We start from the raw sequence: 23,213 nt of genomic DNA, 5'->3' as shown, positions 1-23,213 counted from the left end.
TAAACAGCTTGAGTGTTCTTGGCCCAGTCCAGTTTATTGTCCATGTGTACTCCCAGGTACTTGTTATCCTCTACAATGTCCACACTGACCCCCTGCCTTGGTGCTTCGTAGGTCTACAACCAGCTCCTTAGACTTTGTAGCATTGAGCTGCAGATGGTTCTGCTCACACCATGAGACAAAGTTCCCCTCCACAGCCCTGTAACTCAGTCTCATCACCACCACTGATACATCCCACCGCCGCAGAGTCATCAGAACACTTCTGAAAGTGGTGTAGATGGTGAAGAGGAAGGGAGAGAGGACAGTCCCCTGAGGGGCCCCAGTGTTGCTGACCACGCTGTCCGACACACAGTGCTGCAGGTGCACATGCTGTGGTCTGCCAGTCAGGTAGTCCACAATCCAGGACACGAGGGGGGCATCCACCTGCATCGCTGCCAGCTTCTCACCCAGCAGGGCTGGCCAGATGGTGTTGAAAGCACTGGAGAAGTCAAAAAACATGATCCTCACCGTGCTTGCCGGCTTGTCCAGGTGGGTGTGGATGCGGTTAAGCAGGAAGATGATGGCGTCCTCAACTCCCAGCTGGGGCTGGTAGGCAAACTGAAGGTGGTCCAGGAGGGGTCTGACCATGGGCCGCAGGTGTTCCAGCACCAGTCTCTCCAGGGTCTTCATTATGTGGGAGGTCAGTGCCACCGGTCTGTAGTCCTTGGAGCCACTGGGACGCGGCGTCTTCGGTACAGGGACGAGGCAAGATGTCTTCCACAGAACAGGGATCCTTTGAAGACTCAGGCTCAGGTTGAAGACATGTTGAAGGACTCCACTGGGGGGCACAGGCTTTTAGTACTCCGGGGCTAACTCCATCGGGGCCTGCAGCCTTGTTTGAGTGGAGTTTCATCAGCTGTCCTCTCACCTGGTCAGTAGTCAGGCACACAGCAGAGGTTACAAGCGGGGGAGGGGGGAGAGTCATCAGTGTGAAGAGGGTCGTTAGCATGAAAGCTGGTTGAGGGGGGAGTGGGACTCTCCCAGGAAGATGGAGGAGGGGGGGCAGTGGATTCAGAGGAGTCTGAGGGCCGACAGCAGCTGAGTTAGAGGGGGGATGAGTAGGAATCTGTGTGTCGAATCTGTTAAAGAACAGATTAAGTCTGTTGGCCCTGTCTAAGCTGCCTTCAACTCCTCTGCTGCCAGTCGGTCTGAAGCCAGTGATGCTCTTCATGCCGCTCCAGACCTCTCTCATGTTGTTCTGCTGGAGTTTCCACTCCAGCTTCCTCCTGTACTTCTCCTTGGCCTCCCTGATTTTTACCTTCAGGTCTGGAATGCCCTCACCTCCTCCCTATTGCCATTAGTAAAGGCCCTCCTCTTGGCATTCAGGATGTCTTTGATGTCCTTTGTTACCCACGGTTTGTTATTAGGATAACTATCTGGGTTGTTGGAGATGTGTGTGTAGATGTGTATATGTATGTGTAAATGTTTGTGGGTTAGAGAAGAGGAGAGAGAAAGAAAAGCTGGTTCTTACTTACAGGTACACAGATTCTCCCGTCAAATTTTGTGCGTATGCATTGGTTATAAATGAGACGCCAGGTAAGAGAGAGTGCTAAGAAAAGAAGTAAAATAAGAGCGACTGAGAAATGTGGAAGTTTCTTAAATATCCATTTTTATATTTAAGTAATATCTTTTGTACATCACTTATTTCTCCCTTTCTCATTATAACACCAGAGGAGATGCGGGGCATTGAGGAGGAGCCGAGCCACCTGCCATTGGTGGTGTGTATAGACAAACTAACCAAGGTGTACAAGACCGGCAGCAAACTGGCCCTCAACAAACTGAGCCTCAACCTTCATGAAAACCAGGTGGTCTCCTTCCTGGGACACAACGGTGCTGGCAAGACCACAACCATGTGAGGGGGATTTGTGTGTGTGTGTGTGCTTGTGCATGTGTGTGATGATAAAAGTCAATACTGAAGATTAGTGTTCAGCTGAAATGCTGGTATATAAAAAAGACTGTTAATGTCATCCAACATGCTGAGTTTTTATTCTTCAGCTGTGGCACTCTGTAAAACCTGCCTCCTTCTGGCTTAAGGGGATGCCATCCCACCTAACATACATTAATTACACTTTTTTCAAAGTTCAGAGTTTTAGCATGAACAGATGTCATATTTAAAGCCCCTGAAAGCCCCTTGGTTTCAAACCTCAAGTATTTCTTTAACATTAAATAGTCATGACTAAATAAGAAACACCCGTTCATATAAGAACACGTGAAATGCACTTTTTTACAGCTTTTCAACATAAACATGTGTCCCTAGTGTATCTAGACCCCCAAAGTATGAGAAAAGACCATCCTGCCTCTTTTTCTGTTGCTCTATCTATCAGAAAACGTGTGTTCCCAAAAGCCAAACATAGCACCACCTCCAGCTTGGTGACCATCCCTGCCCACGAAATACCTAGTGAATCTACCTCGCTGTCTGTGTTATTTCCTCGCTATGGCCGACTCCGGGAACACGACAACATTGAAGACACAAGCCAAGCACGCAAATTATTCTGTTGTTGGCTGCAACAACCAACACAAAAGTCTTCATGTACTCCGATCATCTGAGGATGTCAAGACCCGGTGGATTAAGTTTATTTTTGATGGAAACGTGCCCACAGCAACTTGAAAACTCTTTCTCAGCAAGAGCCAGTACAAAGCAGGATTCGCTTCAAAACTGAGGCTCAAGGATTGATCAAGGAACCTGTAAGTTTTGCCATGTTTTATGATGTTTTACTGTTTATTTTGCAGATTAGCCTGTTGAACTTAGCGTTAGCATGTTGCGCAGCTAATGTGGCTAGCTTCAATTGTAGGCCCATACGCTGGAGCAATGTTGGAGTATGTAATATTGAGAGAAAGTCAGAATGTGTCAGAAAGAGAAATTGTGCCAATCATAAGCCTCATTTGAAGACAATTAAATAACGAGAGTAGTAGAATGGATGTGGGTAACTGTTTCATGATGCTTTTTGTGGAACTTTATAGTCCAGTGTAAGCTCAGCTGGCTTTGTTGTTAGCATGCATGAAAGCCCCTTCTGGTCCGTGATCCTCGCTGGTATGTGTGTGCGTTGCTGCTGTATGTAAATGTATGTGATAGACATGCCCTGAAGGTACACATGTAAAAAAGAAACAGTCACACTGCATTGAATTTCGGAAACCGTATTTCCTTTGCTAGGCAACGTTGTCTAACTTTGATTAGCACCAAGTCACTAACTTGCTCATACCTGAAAGCTGTAGTGACCCACTGGACAGTGTGTATAAAGTCACGCTGACGCCAATGCAACCATTCTGATTCACAGATACACTTAGCGTTACTACAATACTATTATTGGTGACACTATTGCAGCTCTGTTGCAGTTCAAGTGTAACACACATATAGGAATACTGTCAACAGACCTCGGTCTCTCCCATTGCTTTCATGTAGTCTTAAATGATTACATTATAGAACACAGAGTCTCACTAGGTAAATGTTGCTTTTTGCATCGGGAACTTAAACTGAATTTACAAGCTTTTGGTATGTCACAACACAAGATACCCTCACAGTCAAATGTTTTGTGCAATCAATTTCTTCCTTCACTCTTGATAAAAAATTATTTATCATTTTTTGCACTGTTTATAGAAGTTGCCATAACTACACATTTGAGATGATGTTGGAGTAAACTATAACTGTTTCCTGCATACAGGCCAGCACATCACTACAGTTAACGGTAACAAGGGATGTTGCCTGCCAGATCAACCCACCACAGAGACATATTGTTGGCACACAATTGTCTTTGAGAACTCTTACCTGATATATTACAACTGCTTTTGATAAAGTTTAACAATGAGCTGTTGTAGCCTTTAATAGTTGTACTAATAATGTAATATTGCTATGTATTGTTCTTATGTCATATTGCTTGTTTCATGAAAAAAATAATTCTGTTACAGCTGTCCAAGACTTTGGTGTTGGCACATCCACTGTTTCCTATACAGCCAACACCACTGAGCCCTTCCAGTGTAATCCTATGGTTCTACATAAAGAGCATGGTACGTGCAATTACTGAGAATATGACAATGTAAGGAAAAGTATTTTCAGTGCCCAAAATAATGACCATGTCTACTTGAATTAGTATAAATACAAAAAAAAAACATACTAAGAAACATTCCAAATGTCACAACACTTTTTTCAGGCTACATCAACACTGGGAGTGATCCTTATAGAAAGCGAATTAAAGAAGAAACATATTTAAATGTCATAACTATGGTTAGATCACCTAGAAATGAAATACATAGTATGCTATAAAAAGCTAGATTCAAGAATTACACAATTTCAATGGGCGGGTAACTTCACTGGTCACTTTATGGGATTAAGAATTTTGTTCTGTCATTTTGGTTTCCTCTTGTCATACTGTAATCACCTTGACATAAGCACTGTGATCACCACATGCCCTGTTATATACATATGACCAAATTTATCTGCAGTTGTACATGGTTGGCCCTAATAAAACACAACAGTATAATTTAGTAAGTAACACTGAATCTGCCATGTTTTACAGATCATCTGATGAAGCTCATGTTTGATGAGGTGTTCCTGGACCCACCAGACTCTCCTCACAATATGAGAAACCATCAGAAGAGGAAGTTTGAGGACAAAACAGCTGCCAGCAGCATCAGGAAAGTCTCTGTATCCACAGGAAGACGCATCAGGATGACTCCAGTGAGCTGAGAGCTCCATTACCAACTGACACAACTTCAGTATATAAGAAACCCTTTACCCCAATGGAGGACATTATCTGGACAGTTTATATAACAGTTATGGCTTTGCTACTTTGTACAATATATATACCCAATTTATATCTCCATTTCATTGGCTCTGAATGAAATGCTTTATTTTTAAGGTGGTTTTGGTCATGTTTAAATTCGGTAGTAAGGGTTCTGTGGTATTATAATATATCCCCTAGCCAACGAACTGAATGAGTTCTACTGTCACTTTGAAAGACAATGGGACAGTCCTGACACCATCCCCTGTGACTCCATCGACCAGCTCCAGCCCACCATCTCCACCTCCCCCACGTCAGTAGGGGCCTCTCCACAACTGCCCACCTCAGAGGCCCCCTCCTCACCCACCACTATGATGACTCTCTTCATCATGGAAAGGGACGTTAACAGGCTTTTCAAGAGGCAGAACCCCCGCAAAGCAGCTGAACCAGACTCTGTCTCTCCTTCTAACTCTAAGCACTGTGCTGATCAGCTGTCTTCGGTGTTCATAGATATCTTTTGTTAACCGGTTCTGATGGACTCCAAAATCTAACACAAATGTCAATCTGGGCACTGAGAAGTCCCATTCCTATTGATTTGGTGCACTTTCACTGTTCACAAGCACTGCCATGCAGCTCGAGTTACTAAGACTACTAAACTACCTCCTGCCTATCTGCTAGGTTGTCAGGTTTGTTCAAGGATTTATGCAATGTAGTAGCACACCGGGGTGATCATGAATGAATACCTAACCTCAGCGTACCTAACCACTGGGTAGTCGAGGTCGTGTTGGAGGTGTCTCTGCTCCTAAAGGTTATTAGTGTCTAATAGAGAATTAAAGGACAAAACGAGGTATATCCCTCATTCTAGGAATCACTCGGCCTAAAACTCCTATCCTAACACCTTTAACGCTTGTCCCTCTCTTGAGGTACAAAGATTAGCACTTCTAACATTATTAGAGAACTGTAGAATACAAGGAGCCTTACCAAAGTGTTGTTGAAGAAGCCTTGGGTATCAATTGAAGAAGTCAAAAAAGAGAAAAAGGTCTTTCAGTAGATCAAAATGATCTATTTGGTTTTATTAAACAAAAGCACAAAGCAGATGCTCATACAGAATAAAAAGTTATTCCTAACTGTCCCTACAAACAAACTTAAAAATAACAAAATCAGTAAAATTTCAAAAATCAGCAATGTAAAAACATCAAAAAGTGGAGCTGAGTCTGAGTCTCTGTCTTTTAGGCATAGTTCTTCCTGGTTTGGGATAGCGAGCACTGGCAAAATGCACTCTTGGCCTCGCCACTCTCCTAACACTTTAACACCTCACTGGAGACACATACCAGTCTGCTTCAAGGCTGCCAACATCAAAATGACTACAGACCCGTCACCCTGACCTCTGTGGTAATTAAGTCATTTGAGTGCCTACTGTCTCACCTCAGATCCATTACTGACACACTCCTGGACTCCCTGTAGTTTGTTTACAGAGCCAACAGGTCTGTAGACGATGCAGTAAACATGGACCTCCACTCCTTCAGCACCTGGACTCATCAGAAACCTATGCCAGGATCCTGTTGTGGACAGCTCCGCCTTCAATACCATCATCCCGGCTCTACTGCAGGACAAGCGCTCCCAGCTGAGCGTGCCTGACTCTACCTGCAGGTGGATCACAGACTTCCTGTCCGACAGGAGGCAACACGTGAAGCTGGGGAAAGATGACACCACCCTCGTTGGGCTCATCTCTGGTGGGGATGAGTCTGCCTACAGGTGGGAGTTTGACCATCTGGTGACATGGTGCAGTCTGAATAACGCAACGCTCTAAAGACGGTGAAGATGGTAGTTGATTACAGAAAGAAACCAGCGCCACCTACTCCCATCACCCTGTGGGACTCCCCAGTTGACACTGTGGAGGCCTTCCACTTCCTGGGTACCATCTTAATGCGGCAGCTGAAGAAGTTCAACCTGCCAAAGTCAATGATGGTGCACGTCTGCACCGCCATCATTGAGTGCATCCTCACCTCCTCCATAACCATATGGTACGCTGCTGCCACTGCCAAGGACAAGGGCAGACTGCAGCATATCATTCACTCCACCGAGAAGGTGATTGACTGCAATCTACCTCACCAACACCTCCAGGACCTGTACACCTTCAGGGCCCTGAGGCGAGTGGGAAAGATTGTGGCTGACCCTTCCCACTTCAGGCACTAACTTTTCTAATCACTCCCCTCTGGCAGGAGGCTACAGTCCATCCAGACCAAAACCTCATGCCATAAGAACAGTTTCTTCTGTCTGCAGCTGGCCTCATCAACAAGGCCCAGGAGGCCCACTGACACAACCCTTATCCCATCTCCCACTGCCACCACACGTATTCACGTCTACACACTGACTCAATGCGTTACATTAACGCACATCTTTTGGACTATTATCTTTGTACATTGCACGCATTCTTTTTACTTCAACTTTTGCACATTTCGTGGTCAATATTTTGCACAATCCTTTACAAAACTGTACAGCTCTTTCATTAAAAAAATAACATTAAAAAAACAGGTATATTGTAATTTTGTATTTTAAAAAATCATAATTTATTGTTTATTTTCAATTTATTTTTCTATTCTTTTTTATATCTTCTACTTACTAAGTTTATTGTTATGCACCAAAACACCAGGGCAATAAACCTCATTCTGATTTTGATATATATCATGTTCTTTCACCAATATTTTATGTAATTACACTGTATAAATAGGTGATATGAAAATCTTATTTGATTTCATGCATGTAGAAAGGTAAAAAAAACTGGCTATGAACATCCTGACTATGAAAATGTGAAAGAGTTTTGCTTGTAATCCTTTACTACAGGTAGTAAATAATGACTCTGTAAGAAGCACAAGACATTTCGGATCACAAAATAAATTAAAGCTGCAAGCAGCGTTGAACGTGCCCTCGCCTACAAGTGCGAGGGGAGGTGACAGCCGCAGTCTTGTGAGCAGAGGCCGGCTGACACCGTTCAAATTTTTCGTGTTTAAATATTACTTTCTGTGTCCACTATGTGGCACTAGAGAACACAGACTAATAATGCTTACTGGATATCATGTGTAGACCACACCATGTAAATTCAATGTAAATCGGATGCTGTTTGTCAAAGAAGGCTGACTTCCTGTTGCCAGTAGATAGCGCTATGACAATAACTAAATATTGTCATATAGATGTGTAAAGGGCGGGACTCTTATCATACATGTGAAGTTTGGTTCAGATGAGACCATGTACAGTAAAGTTACAACCACTTCCTGTTTCATGGCGACACATCGAAATTTGCCACCCCTTACCAGCCACATCATTCGAAAATCACAAAATATGACTACTAAATTAAAAATGGCTGACTTCTTGCTGGGTTTAGGGTATGGGTCCAACAGGCTTTTTTACGTCTGGACATGATACATGTGTCCCTCAAATTTTGTACATTTAGGTGAAACATTTAGCACTGTTACTAATTTTGGACCCCAGAATTTGCTGCATCACCACAGCAACACCGCTTGAGGAAATCTAAAAACCTTCGCAATTTAGCATTGCAAAGGTCTTTAGATTGCACTGCCCAAATTTGAAGTTGGTCTGATTAGGAGTTTGTTAAAGTACGGAGCCTGTAAATGGCATGTTAAATTAAAATTGGCTGACTTCCTGACTTCCTGGTTTAGGGTATGGTTCCAAGAGGCTTTTCTTTAAGTCTAGAGATGATACATCTGCCTCCCAAATTTCGTACATCTAGCTGAAACGTATCGAGCCATTTTGCCACACCAAAGCACCAGACTATACCAGAAAACAAAACACACCCCTTCTAATGCGTGTGCCAAGTTTTGTGAGTTTTCCGCTCTCCCTAGCCATGTTGAAGGCTAAAGTTTCATGACTGAGTCAGCATCCTAAAGGCCTAAAATCGGGAAAACGCTCTCAAAAGAAACTGAAATATGTTCTTTATGATGAGAGCAATGAACCCCCAAAATCTCATGAAGATCAAAGCAAATTTATCCCAAATGTGTCGTTCGTTTGGGGGCGCTATAGAGCCTCCTGGCCACGCCCAAGCCCATACATGATGTTGCTGTATATCAAGTGTTGACCACACAACTTAAATTTCATGTAGATCAGATGATGTTTGTTACATGTGGTTTGCTTCCTGTTGCCAGTAAGTGGCGCTATGACTATCACTCCTAAAGTGTAACTGGGAGTGGTCCATCAATAACCACATGCAGTTTGACGCTGATCACTTGAAACATTGCTGAGTTATTCCCACTTCCTGTTAGGCATGGTGTCACCCGTCTGCCATGGCGACCAGGTTTGACACATAAGCAGATGTTGCTCTATATCAAGTGTAGACCACACAATGTAAATTTCATGTAGATCAGATTATGTTTGCCACACATGGCTTGCTTCGTGTTGCCAGTAGGTGGCGCTATGACTATAGCTCAGTACTCACATGTAGAAGTCCTCAGGCCGCAAACATGAAATTTTGGGCAGATCGGACAATGTACACTCAAGTTAAAACAAATGACTGTTTCATGGCGAATAATGAGCCATCATGGCAACAGCTTTTGAAGAAAACTCACAAGCTTCACTATTACACATCATCAAGTTTGAGGTGGATCTGGTTAACCTGCTATGAGTAATGATTATAGGTAATAGTATAGGTAATAGTAATGAGCCAACTTCCTGTTGCTAGTAGGTGGCGCTATGAATGTCTGAATATTGGCATGTAGATAACTTCAGGCTGAGACTCTTATCAAACATGTGAAATGTATTAATTTATCAGGGCCCAGAAACTTTCATGCTCAGGCCCTAATAACAATAATAATAATAATCTCTACAAAAACAATAGGTTCCTTGCACTTTCAATGTCATGGACCCTTGGGCCCTGATACTGAAAGTGCTAAGAAAATAGTTTTTCAGGGCCTTTGCAGATACAAAAATATCAACAAAAATATCAGTTATTGGCAATTGCAAGGCAAAAATATCACAATTGAGACCTCATAAATCCAAATCTTGGATTTAATCAATCATAGTTTTGATAATGCATGGTGCATATGTTTTTTTACCTATGGGATTTGGTTTCTCAGGTCAGTGGTCAGGGATTAGGGGCTGATGTACTGTAACTCATTCCAAGACATTATGTTAGACACCTAGGGGATGGAAAGAGTACTAGTATATTTTACTCAAATAAAAGTACTCTTACTTTAAAATGTCTATAATCGATATTTTTGTAATAACAATGTATCAAATGTGAAAACACTGTGACAATGTGAAAGGGGTCACCCATAGTAATGAACCTACAGAGAATTATCATCTGATTTGGCAGCTCCCCTCTGCTTTACAGAGCTTTATAGTGAGTTTCAGCTCATTGTTTACTTTTCCAGCCCACAACTTTACTGTTTTGGCTGACCGCTCTCATAGTGTTGTTTTTGCCCTCAGCAGGCAGTTGTTTTCCATGAAAAAGCTCCAAAAACACACTGTATGCTACCTGCTCAGGACCAAACAGCAGACAGACAAAGTTAGCATGCTCGGCACTAGCTGGTGAACATAGTGGAGCATTTAGTAACTAAAAAGCCAGATATTTTTCTCAGGAGGTGGTTAAGAACAAAAATGAATGATGTCATCCTTTATTTTATTGCAGTGTTTTGCTTTTTTGTACTGTTTGCAAACTGCTGAGTGCAGAGAGACAACTCTCTGAACATGGAGCTCTGCCCTCCTGCAGCCACAGACACATCAGCAGCTTCTTTGCCAGATTTGGTTCCTTTCTTCTGCTTCATTCTCACATGGTTTATCATGACTTCTTCATGTGACTTTTGTTTTTACTCCGTAACATTTGCGACTTGAAATGTAGCAAAGTACAATACTTGAAATAAAAAATAAAGTAAAAGTAAAATGATATTTTTAAGATACTCAAACAAGTACAGGTACAGGACGGTGTAGTCCCTCATTCGTCCAGGAGTGTTCCATCGTAGAAAAGGTTTCAGTCGTAGTCATCTGGACACTGTTTTCAGAATGAAGATGTTTCGGCTCCCATCCGGAAGTCATTCTCAATTGTGAAAATGGTCTGAGAACTCAGAGTTCTCAATTGAAAATTACTTCCAGATGGGAGCCGAAACGTCTTGATTCTAAAAACAGCGTCCAGATGACTACGACTGAAACCTTTTCTACGAAAGTACAGGTACACAAAAAAACTACTTTGTTACAGTATCAAGAGTAAATATAATTTGTTACTTCCACTCCTGGACATCTATACCATCCCTGAGTGATGTTTGGTCATAAGTCAAGTTATCTAATGGGTTAATCATTAACTAGACCAATTTATGCCACAACATCAAATAAGCTGTCTGGGATCCAATATATGTATATATATACATGCAACATACAAATCTTGCTTAAATTGCCTGACTGTTTCACCAGTGCTACTGCTACAGACTACCTACACTTGATATGTCATAGGTCCATCCTGACAGGCTTGTTCCCGCCCTCCTCTGGCTTTGCCACCATATATGGTCATGACATCCGCACGGAGATGGAGCGTATTCGTCAGAACCTGGGCATGTGTCCGCAGCACAATGTCCTGTTTGACAAGCTGAGTGTGGAGGAACACCTGTGGTTCTACTCCAGACTCAAAGGCATGGCTGAAGAAGACATACGCAAGGAGATGGACAAGTCAGTACAAATCTACTACATTTAAGTTAGTTTAGTTTATGGAAATTCATTATTTACAAATAAAGACAGTCAAAATAAATAGCTCCATCTATACCAGAAGGTATGAAAGATCTTCAGGTATGCCTAGTGTTAAAAAGTACCCTGTACCTTCAACCTGATGGCAACAACTCATATTCACTAAAAAGAGGATTTGATACATTAGGATCATCTGATACATCAGGATTTGAGAATTGCTTGCCCTTTTCTTACCTCTTGGGACTTGTACAACAGCGTAATACTATTTCATTGCTGGCCTGCAATCTTACTACACACTTATGATCTTATTCACTGTTTTTTATTACCTACAGACAATAAAAAAATACCAAACAATAAAACAGAGGGTTAAAATTATCTCCACAAATGAACAATAGAAGACAATCAGGATCTCTGTGTCGAAGCTTACATGAAAAGTATAATAGTTGCTATCCTTTCTTGTAAATGTCACCTGTGTTTGGGTGCTATGACAGTTTCACATCAAGTACTATCCCTAGGTATTTATTCAGTAAATTCTCAAATAGAGGCTGGGGCCTTTATTTACATCAAGTGCATGGGCCTTTATTTGGAACAGGCTTTTTTTCTCTTCCCCAGTTACTACACTCAAAACTTGCTAATAGTTAATAAACTCAACACTTCCTCCATGTGTACCTGTTTTCTTCGATAAATTCAGTAAAATGTACATTTACAAAGCACTAACTATATCAGTACAACAACAGAGTCATGGTGTACTCATCACTCTGCTGTTCTCAGTTTCTCTTCCCTTAAACAAATACTGTTTTCATTCACTAATTATTTCCTGTTGCTTCCACTTTGCCATTTTTCAATTAGCTGTTAAGATACAGTCAATAAAACTCAACACTTCCTGCACAGATGTTTCCCATTGAAAGTATTCCAGTGGCTCAATGGGCATAATCCTTCCCTTTCCTGATAGGCTCTTATTGTGGAACATCCACAGGTGTTGAGTTTCATTGACCATAACTAAACAGCAATTGAACAAACAGCAAAGTAAATAAATCATAATGTGGGTTAATTAGTGAATGAAAACATTTTTGTTAAACATAAAAACTAGGAGCAGCAGAGTGCTGATTATGAAATGACATTACTCTGTTGTTGCACTGATGGAATTAGTGCTGTGGAAATGAACATTATACTGAATAACTATAGTAGGTACTATAGCGACTGTATAACTGTAGTTATAAACACTAATATGGATAGCTGCTACAGCAAGTAACAAATTGCTTTGCTGTGTGTGTGTGTGTGTGTGTGTGTGTGTGTGTGTGTGTGCATCCAGGATGATTGTTGACCTGGAGTTATCCAACAAGCGTCATAGCTTGGTGCAGACTTTGTCCGGTGGGATGAAGAGGAAGCTGTCTGTGGCCATCGCCTTCGTTGGTGGCTCCAGGGCCATCATCCTGGACGAACCCACAGCAGGGGTGGACCCCTATGCTCGCAGGGCTATCTGGGACCTCATCCTCAAATACAAACAGGGTGAGTGGAGGCTGTATGGAATGATCTGCTTATATATTCAGTTTTCACATTATTGTTGCAGATGCACTTCATGTCCTTTTTTGATTTCTTGTTTGGTAATTGCAGTGCAAACCAGCTACTGTATGTGTGTGTGTAAGTGTGTGTTGTACCTGTGCCCCAGGCCGTACAATTCTGCTGTCCACCCACCATATGGATGAAGCAGACCTTCTGGGAGATCGCATTGCCATCATCTCACACGGGAAACTCAAGTGCTGTGGCTCACCACTCTTTTTGAAGAGCACCTACGGAGATGGATACAAACTGACACTGGTCAAAAAGCAGAATGAAAGCCGAGGTGTGTATGTGTGTGTGGTTTCTCTGTATGAGTTTTAAATAGCTCTTGTTTTCAGTTTGCCCACCTGTTGGGTTGTCAGACTGTAAATTATCGACAGATTTACAGTAAAATTGAGAGTAGGAAATGTCAATTACAGGTTCCTTGAACCTTTTCAACCCTAGGCTGTTTTATTTTCAGGTTTCACTCCAATTATTTACAGGCTTTTGGCCAAGTCACTACATGTCTTAGCAAGACGCAACTTATATTGTTGTCTTATACGTCAGAAATGCCATCAGTTTGCATGTGAGTCATACCATACATGTTCTAGAACAGTTGTTTTGAAAAAAAGTTTGACTTTTTTTGTCCAAAAGGTTTCCAACACACCACATATCTGTATATGAATGGAGAGAGGAGAGTGTCAGTGTTCTAAGGGTATAAGAATCATGTTGATAGCACTTTCCGATCCGTAGTTCTGTAAAACATTATTATTGACAGTGTAAAACAAAAAAAAGCACATTTTCATTTAGAATGACTGTGTTTTGAGTTTTTGCCACCATCATGCCTTAGCCCTAAGGCCCACAGTTGCAAAATTACATACATCGCTTCTATAGTTATGCTAAAACAAAATCTGTAAATGTTTTTTTTAAAGACTACATTTACATAGTCAATGGGTCCAATTGTTTATCCTTCCAATGCTATTGGATAGTAAATGTGTTTATAGGTTCTGCCATCTGGCCATGAACTCACACAACCTGCACACACACTTTCCTTCAAGGTCATCTCTTCGTTTTATTGAACTGGATTTGTCAAGATTCAAGTAAGTAAAAAATCTTAACTATTTTTTTGTGATTGTTACAATGTCTAGACCATGTAGATATTTAGTTATTGTGGAATACATTCATCAAAATTTAATTTTGAGCTTGTTATGTCTGTGTTGCAATTCTACATATCTGGGTGAGGGTGGTAGTCAAAATAGCATGTGCACCTTACACATTACATGGAGACATTGCACTTCTCACATGTTCACATATAGAAAAAAAAATACTAATATAAATATAATGTATTTGATGATTCATTATAACTCTAAATGTGTTCTGTTAAAATTTTTAGTTTAGACCAGAACTGAAAAAATGAATAAATTATTCTGGTTGCAGTATTTAAAACTGTATCTTATCAGTTAAAAAAAGACATTTACCTGATCCTGGGCTTTTTTATGGGCTGTTTGTTTGCCCAAATAGCTGCTTGTTGCATTAGGCAGAAACAGGTTCTGAATTTTCTGGAATGTTTTGAGGGATGCTTGTTGCATTGTTCAGGGACAAGTGAGAATGTTCTGGAATGTGGGGATGTACGTGTTCTGGGGGGATGCATGTATTCCTTTTAGTATGATAAGTAGAGAGCATAATAAGCTAGCCAGACAGCACTGTATGAATTTAGTGGAATGTGTAAATAGGGTTAGGATTAATTTGCATTGAAATTATTTAGCCTGGAAAATACTTAGCTCTCTAACCTGAACACTTGGTTCACCACCAAATTCCTTCAGGTTATCTACTACAATATAATAATAAAATAATACTCATATCAATTGAGAATGACTTCCGGATGGGAGCCGAAACGTCTTGATTCTGAAAACAGTGTCCAGATGACTACGACTGAAACCTTTTCTACGATAGAACACTCCTGGACGAATGAGGTACTACACCAAAAGAAAATACTCATATGTATTATTTATACATATTTATTATTATTATACATTTTTCCAAAACAGATTTTTCTGGTCCGGATATCACCGATAATGCACTGGGACTAAGACGAAATTCATCAAGGAGCCCGTGATGGGAGTCCACAAAACAGGGTCCCAGTCAAGAGGTCATCTGTACACCCCCCACTGGATGTACGCAAGGAGGACCTAATCGCACATTTCCCAGTGAAGATGAAGAGAGGACGCTGCAGACACTGCAATAAAGGACACACCAACACGCTATGCAGCAAGTGTAACGTTTGTCTTTGCTTTTCAGAGGAAAATAACTCTTATCATTACAAATTAACATGGCTGAACACTGGGACTAAGATGAAATTCAGTTTTGTAAATACAATTTTATCTTGTTTTTTAATTAATAAATGACTATCCATAAAAAATATGTTGTGTGATTATTATTATTAATGATATATACTGTTATGGGGCTAAATAAGGAATCCACCCTGCAAATTAACCCTTAGTTGCTCTGTATATTTGTTCAGACAATGTGAGTACAAATACAGAAATTCTACTCCCAAATAGGGCCAATATTGCAATATCACATCTTCTCCCTAAAAACTTACTACAACGTAAAATATTAGAAAACCCTTTAATTTCTGCATCAGAGGCCTCCTGCAACATCTGAAAGGTGAAAAAAAATGTCTGCTCATTTTGTTTCTAGATTTGGGCTTTACAGGGTAAGGTGATGTAAGCAGGGAATATAATGTTGCCCTGCAGTGAGTAAATAAGCTTAAACTGGACAGCACTTCAACCTTGTTTGTTTTATTGCATTAGCTGATAGCAGTTCCTGTTTGCACTCTAACCATGGACGTACATACAGCAATCACCTGGATGACTTTTGATACTATAGAAAAAGTCTAAATTTGATGTTTATGAGGCATGATCTTTGTTATAAGGAGGGCCTGTTTATTTTTAAGCTTGTAGATGTTCATCCTGAATGGACATCAGAGGGACTATTAAAAACACTGATTCCAGCAGTGTGTGTTCCAAGTTACTATGGCGAATTCACAAAGAATGGATTGCGGCCACTGATAGCACCATCAATTGCGCATCACTTGCAACTGCTATCTGCCCCGTCTCCAAGTCCGATTCACAAAAGATACTGCGCTAATGATATTACAGTGCAAACACACCCATAAAGTTTTGCAGCTGAGTGCAATTTGCCATTGTTTAGCATCTGTTAAATGTTCATCTACAATTTTCTGTAGAGGTCCCAGTAATATTTATTCTTAAGGTGTAATGAAGTAGCATATCACATGACATGGTTAAGCAACGTTTGAGTCAAAAAAAATTTATAAATGCAGTTGCAAGAAAAATACTTTCCACTCATATCTTAAGAAATTTGATTTGAGAGAGAACTTTCTAATTCTAATTATCTCATTATCTCTAATTATTAACTCACCCTGCTCTTTCATTCATTTCTGCAGGTTTTTCTATGACTCACTTTGTGTTGAATGTTTTGTCAGAGTGATTGTAATTTGGGGTGCTTTAACTCCCTCATGCCTCTGGGCACATGTAGAGTTGTTTTCTCTCCTACTCTGCTCTATGCTGGACTACAGTGCGTAACCATCGTCTCCATTTCTCACAGCATTAGGTTTTATGTTGTTTTACAGTTTCATTATTCCCTCATGGTGAATATCAGGTAGCCTATTGTACTGTCTATGCCATATGTGCGCATATGATGTAGCCTACTGTGGTGCACTATTGCCTCACCTGTCTACAATCACTGCTGCCATGGTCACTGGCAAGTCTGGGCATGACACCCCTTATAAATGGACTTCAGTTACGACCCAACTCTCTGAAGACGCAAATAATTTTCACATTAACTGCGTGTGGCTATCAGCGCTGGTGTTTGTGTATTGGACTTTTTTTGCAACAAGGCTCATTTACATAGAAAGGGACCAATTTTGTGCCAAATGCATTCATATTACCTAATTTAAATACATTCAAATAGCACCTGCGCACCAAGATGCTATTTGCTTGGCAGTGCAATTAGGGGTGCATTTTATGAGGGAACATATGAATATTCATGTACCTCAAACGCCTCACTAGCGCCTGACAAGCCCTCTGCGATATGACCAACCTCTGACATTACACCTACAATTTCTATAGACTTACAATGGTTACACAGGCATCATGCACATGTGGCGTAGGCAATGTTTGTTTCATTTAGGTGTTACCTACGCTACACCTGACATAACATAATTAACTTAGTCATGTGTAGAAGCAGGTGTGATGTTGAATGAAGCTACAATGGTATGGAAAGCCATTTGCGAAAGTAAATACTAAAGAGATTTCTTGTTTATACTACATTAAAATGTGCACCCAATCCTTATTGTGAATTCACCCCTGAGTGTGTATTTGGTGTCGACATTATTTTGAAGGTCACCTGTTGGACTTGAGTTACTCGTTTTTTTTTTTTTTTTTTTACACACACGTGTGCCAGTCATTTGTTAGCTGTTAGGACATAAAACTTGTGTCTCAGCTTGTTACTAACAGTGTGGACCTCACCACTCTTCTCCTTCTCTCTCAAGTTGATAAATCTATCTTTTCCATCCTTGTCTCACTCTTCTCTATTTTCCTTCAACCATCGTGTCCTTCCCTGCTCCATCCATCCATCATGTTGTGTGTTGTCCTTTTATCCTTCAGGCCAGGGCAGCCATCTGCAGCCTCCTTCGTCTCTTTCTCCGCCCTCCTCTTTGTCGCCTTGCTCGGAGGCTCGGGTCACCCAGTTTATTCGCCAGTTTGTGGCGTCCTGCCTGCTGGTGTCCGACTCCAACACTGAGCTGTCCTATGTTCTGCCTGCCGAGGCTGTCAAGAAGGGCTGCTTTGAGAGGCTGTTCCAGGTATGCATACACAGACACACACAAAAACCTCTCACCTTATTTATGGTCTTCTGTTACTGGATTCATTTTGAGAAAAAATTATAAACAATTATCTTAAACAGAGTTGTTATAGGGCATCTTTGGACTGGCATGCATGATGATGACCAGCATGATCAATGTCATGTCGATATGTCTTAATCCCTTAAAAGAGGGTGTCGGGGACTTCTGGCATGGCGCAGATGCGGTCGGCAGCATAAGTTAGAGGCTCCCAGATGGTCTTACCCCCCCGAAATAAATATATAATAAAATGATCATTTGGCTATAAGAGCAACCATGGGAGCCATGGAAACGAAGGCTGGAGAGAAGTGAGCCAACTGACAGAGGCCGAGAGAGGTGCAATGAGAAAGCAAGTACCCAAGAAGTACAACCAGATGCCCATACCTGAAGCACTCGAAACTGCCAAAAAAAGGCTCCAAGGGTCCAAAGGCTCCAAGCCTTGGCCAGCCGCCTAAAGAGGTACACAAGAGAATAAACCGGCTGTTCGCAACTCAACCTGCGAAAGTGTACACTCAATAGCAGGGTAATAACAGCAGAGCAGACCCACCAAGGCTGGAGAGGGAGGCTCTTCTCCATGCATGGAGGGTTCCACCCCAAATCCAGCACCCTGAGACTGTACGCTAGCTGTAAGGAAGGCGGCCGTGGACTAGTGAGTGTGAGAGCCACTATCCAGGATGAAACATCCAAGATCCACAAGTACATCCAAGATAAGGCCCCAACAGATGACGTGCTCAGGGAATGTCTCAGGCAATGGGGAACAGAGGAAGACGTGCTGGAGGAAGGACCATCATGGGAGGACAAACCCCTACACGGGATGTACCACCGGAACATAACTGAAGTGGCTGATATCAAGAAATCCTACCAATGGCTAGAGCGGGCCAGACTGAAGGACAGCACAGAGACACTCATCATGGCTGCACAGGAGCAGGCCCTGAGCACCAGAGCAATAGAGGCCCAGATCTACCACACCAGACAAGACCCAAGGTGTAGGCTGTGCAAAGAGGCCCCTGAGACAATCCAGCACATAACTGCAGGGTGTAAGATGCTGGCAGGAAAAGCATACTTGGAGCGCCATAACCAAGTAGCTGGCATAGTGTACAGGAACATCTGCACTGAGTATGGACTGGAAACCCCGAGGTCAAAGTGGGAAACACCTCCAAAGGTGGTAGAGAATGACCGAGCCAAGATCCTGTGGGACTTCCAGATCCAGACTGACAGAATGGTGATGGCGAACCAGCCTGACATCGTGGTGGTGGACAAACAGCAGAGGAAAGCCGTTGTGGTTGACGTGGCGATACCAAGCGATGGCAACATCAGGAAAAAGGAACATGAGAAATTAGAGAAGTACCAAGGGCTCAGAGAAGAGCTGGAGAAGGCCTGGAAGGTGAAGGCAACAGTGGTGCCCGTGGTCATCGGGGCACTCGGGGCAGTGACCCCCAAACTGGAGGAGTGGCTACAGCAGATCCCTGGAAGAACACCAGACATCTCGGTCCAGAAGAGCGCAGTACTGGGAACAGCAAAGATACTGCGCAGAACCCTTAAGCTCCCAGGCCTCTGGTAGAGGACCCGAGCTCGAAGGATGAGACCACCCACGGAGGGTGAAGGACAAAGTTTTTTTTTTTTTTTATATATGTGTGTGTATATATATGTGTATATATATATATATATGGATCACTGAATGCTTAGACATGGATCACTGAATGCTTAGACATGGATCACTGAATGCTTAGAGATGTACAACAGGACTCTAAGAGACTTCATTGCGAACTCGATGAGGCTGTGGAAAACCACCCTTGAGGCCAATGGCAAGCCACTTGCACAAGTATCCATCAAATGTGGCATATACCAAGGAGATGCTCTGTCCCCACTGCTGTTCTGCATAGGACTGAACCCCCTCAGCCAAATAATCAACAAGACTGGCTATGGATACCGACTCAGGAACGGGCCACCATCAGTCACCTCCTCTACATGGATGACATCAAGCTATACGCTAAGAGCGAGCGGGACATCGACTCACTGATCCACACCACCAGGATCTACAGCTCTGACATTGGGATGTCATTCGGGCTTGAGAAGTGCAGTCGAATGGTGACAAAGAGAGGGAAGGTAGTCCACACAGAAGGGGTCTCACTCCCAGAAGGAACAATAGCAGACATTGAGGATGGTTACAAGTACCTTGGAATACCACAGGCAAATGGCAACCTCGAAGAGGCAACAAGGAAGACGGCAACGGCCAAATACCTCCAACGAGTAAGGCAAGTCCTAAGAAGTCAGCTCAATGGCAAGAACAAGGCCCAGGCAATAAACAGCTACGCCCTGCCAGTGATCAGATACCCTGCGGGAATAATAAGGTGTCCAAAGGAAGAGATACAGACCACAGACGTTAAGACGCGAAAGCTCCTCACCATGCATGGAGGGTTCCATCCCAAATCCAGCACCCTGAGACTGTACGCTAGCCGTAAGGAAGGCGGCCGTGGACTAGTGAGTGTGAGAGCCACTATCCAGGATGAAACATCCAAGATCCACAAGTACATCCAAGATAAGGCCCCAACAGATGACGTGCTCAGGGAATGTCTCAGGCAATGGGGAACAGAGGAAGACGTGCTGGAGGAAGGACCATCATGGGAGGACAAACCCTACACGGGATGTACCACCGAACATAACTGAAGTGGCTGATATCAAGAAGTCCTACCAATGGCTAGAGCGGGCTGGATTGAAGGACAGCACAGAGGCACTCATCATGGCTGCACAGGAGCAGGCCCTGAGCACCAGAGCAATAGAGGCCCAGATCTACCACACCAGACAAGACCCAAGGTGTAGGCTGTGCAAAGAGGCCCCTGAGACAATCCAGCACATAACTGCAGGGTGTAAGATGCTGGCAGGAAAAGCATACTTGGAGCGCCATAACCAAGTAGCTGGCATAGTGTACAGGAACATCTGCACTGAGTATGGACTGGAAACCCCGAGGTCAAAGTGGGAAACACCTCCAAAGGTGGTAGAGAATGACCAAGCCAAGATCCTGTGGGACTTCCAGATCCAGACTGACAGAATGGTAATGGCGAACCAGCCTGACATCGTGGTGGTTGACAAACAGCAGAGGAAAGCCGTTGTGGTGGTTGACGTGGCGATACCAAGTGATGGCAACATCAGGAAAAAGTAACATGAGAAATTAGAGAAGTACCAAGGGCTCAGAGAAGAGCTGGAGAAGGCCTGGAAGGTGAAGGCAACAGTGGTACCCGTGGTCATCGGGGCACTCGGGGCAGTGACCCCCAAACTGGAGGAGTGGCTACAGCAGATCCCTGGAAGAACACCAGACATCTCGGTCCAGAAGAGTGCAGTACTGGGAACAGCAAAGATACTGCGCAGAACCCTCAAGCTCCCAGGCCTCTGGTAGAGGACCCGAGCTCGAAGGATGAGACCACCCACGGAGGGTGAAGGACAAAGTTTTTTATGTGTATATATATATATATATATGTGTGTGTGTGTATATGTGTGTGTGTGTGTGTGTATGTATATATGTGTGTGTGTGTGTATGTATATATGTGTGTGTGTGTGTGTGTGTGTGTATATATATATATATATATATATGTGTGTGTGTGTGTATATATATATATATATATCTTACATTCTCTTCTGTTGTGTGTGCCTCCAGGCTTTAGAGCATAGCTTGGACAGCCTGGCCCTGACCAGCTTCGGGGTGATGGACACCACCCTGGAGGAGGTCTTCCTCAAAGTGTCTGAAGAGGACCAATCTCTGGAGAATAGTGATGCTGGTGAGACCATGTTCCTCCCCTGTGTCTCCAGACAGCTCAACACCTCCACAAGTTTTTAGCTTTCATAAATCAGTCATGACTTTCTCAATAAAAATAGATTTCTGCAAAATGTGCACTGTCTGAGTAAAAATTCTGACTTTAGACATTTTTTGAGTTAATTCTTTGGCTCCAGGCTGATATAATCTATGTCTCCCTTTCTCTCTCTCTCCGTCCCTGGGCAGACATGAAGGGTTCCCCAGGGGACAGCTCATTGGGGAAATACTCAGTGGGTTCAGCAGGCCTGGGGGGGCCATGGGGTGAGACTGGACCTTCAGTGGAGAGTGAGAAGCCGGAGGTGGAGCTGAGTAATCTGGTGATGTGCTCCAGGCTGAGCCAGAGCCAGTCCTCCCTGAAATCTTCCTCATCCATCGGCTCAGTGAGGGGGGGTGAAGGTGGACTCTACGCAGACTTCTATGGAGATTACTGTCCGCTCTTTGATAACGGCCAAGAGTCTGACTCTGCCAGCCTAAGGGGTAAGACAACAAGATGGCAGATGTGCTGTGTCAGACACTGACTTTTCATCCCAGTCATTGAGCCTCATGACAGCTGCAACCAAGAAATGTTGGTTGATACATCACATTTTATATATATGTTTTTCCTTTTACTGCTCATGTTGGGCCTTATGTAAGAACCACTCTTATGAACAATTTGATTAACAATATTAAAATGTACTTCAATCAGACAACTTTTGCAGCAAATGACTGCTGGAATAGAACATTGAAATTTAAGAGGTAGTAGCAATACGCTGTAGGAGGCTTAGCTTCCCCAAAATCATGTCCTGTAACAATTTTTGCAATCTTCCAACGCGTATGTATACAAGTGATTAACACAATGCCTTGATCTGAATGAATTTGGAGTTTAAATAAATTACTGAAATTAACTAAAATAAAGATAAAAATTAACAAAGGTAAGGTAATGTAAATACATTTTCTGTCCACCATACAAGTGTGATGTGCATCATCAACTTTTCTTTTTGTATTTTATAGACATGAATATTTTGACATGACAAAATGGTAGTGTACTTGTATAGCGCCTTTCTAGTCTAGTCTCCGACCGAACTGTAAACTTCAAGTTTCATTGTGGGTAATGTAGGCGGCAGGTTTTGGCGAGGAAGAATACATGGAATAAAAAAAAACTCTCTGGTTCCACTGCATCGATTTTTTTTTTAACTGTCCAGTGAGAGTACTGGTCAGTACTCACCACTGGCATTAAATATAAATGTGTCTGCTGATTTCCAACAGCAGCACTGTGAAGTGTGAAGGCCCCCCATCAACTCTACTGCAAACCAGGCATTCTCTAGCTTGTTCTAAACTCCAGAAAGACAAAATGTATGCTTTTCACAAGAGCATAAACCTTAATATTACCACACCGATCCTCACTGCATCTGGATCTAATTGATACCGTCAGTATAATACATAGTTAGGAATTTGGTTAGATAGCCAGTTGTCCTACAAAATTCACATGTTCAACGTGACCTCAAACAAAAACAAAAAACTCAAATTGAAT

At 42.5% G+C, this 23,213-nt stretch overlaps 1 protein-coding gene across 14 annotated transcripts in view; it reads left to right on the top strand.

Annotated features, from left to right (window-relative positions):
* Window positions 1-23,213, top strand: part of abca2 (ATP-binding cassette, sub-family A (ABC1), member 2) — a 239,527-nt gene that overhangs the window by 116,445 nt on the left and 99,869 nt on the right. For all 14 annotated transcript variants that reach the window (XR_006377943.1, XR_006377941.1, XR_006377942.1 and 11 more), the window contains 7 exons: window positions 1,708-1,888; window positions 11,208-11,420; window positions 12,748-12,944; window positions 13,105-13,278; window positions 17,663-17,859; window positions 21,548-21,668; window positions 21,890-22,180. Coding sequence is in view for 11 of the 14 variants with exons in the window: in XM_044195602.1 (XP_044051537.1) it covers window positions 1,708-1,888; window positions 11,208-11,420; window positions 12,748-12,944; window positions 13,105-13,278; window positions 17,663-17,859; window positions 21,548-21,668; window positions 21,890-22,180 (1,374 nt within the window). In the remaining 3 variants the exon portion in view is untranslated. The remainder of the gene's footprint in view (window positions 1-1,707; window positions 1,889-11,207; window positions 11,421-12,747; window positions 12,945-13,104; window positions 13,279-17,662; window positions 17,860-21,547; window positions 21,669-21,889; window positions 22,181-23,213) is intronic.

The sequence above is a fragment of the Siniperca chuatsi genome, linkage group LG5, assembly GCF_020085105.1.
Source record: "Siniperca chuatsi isolate FFG_IHB_CAS linkage group LG5, ASM2008510v1, whole genome shotgun sequence".
Lineage (NCBI taxonomy): Eukaryota > Metazoa > Chordata > Actinopteri > Centrarchiformes > Sinipercidae > Siniperca > Siniperca chuatsi.
This window is presented reverse-complemented; position numbering and strand designations above follow the sequence as displayed.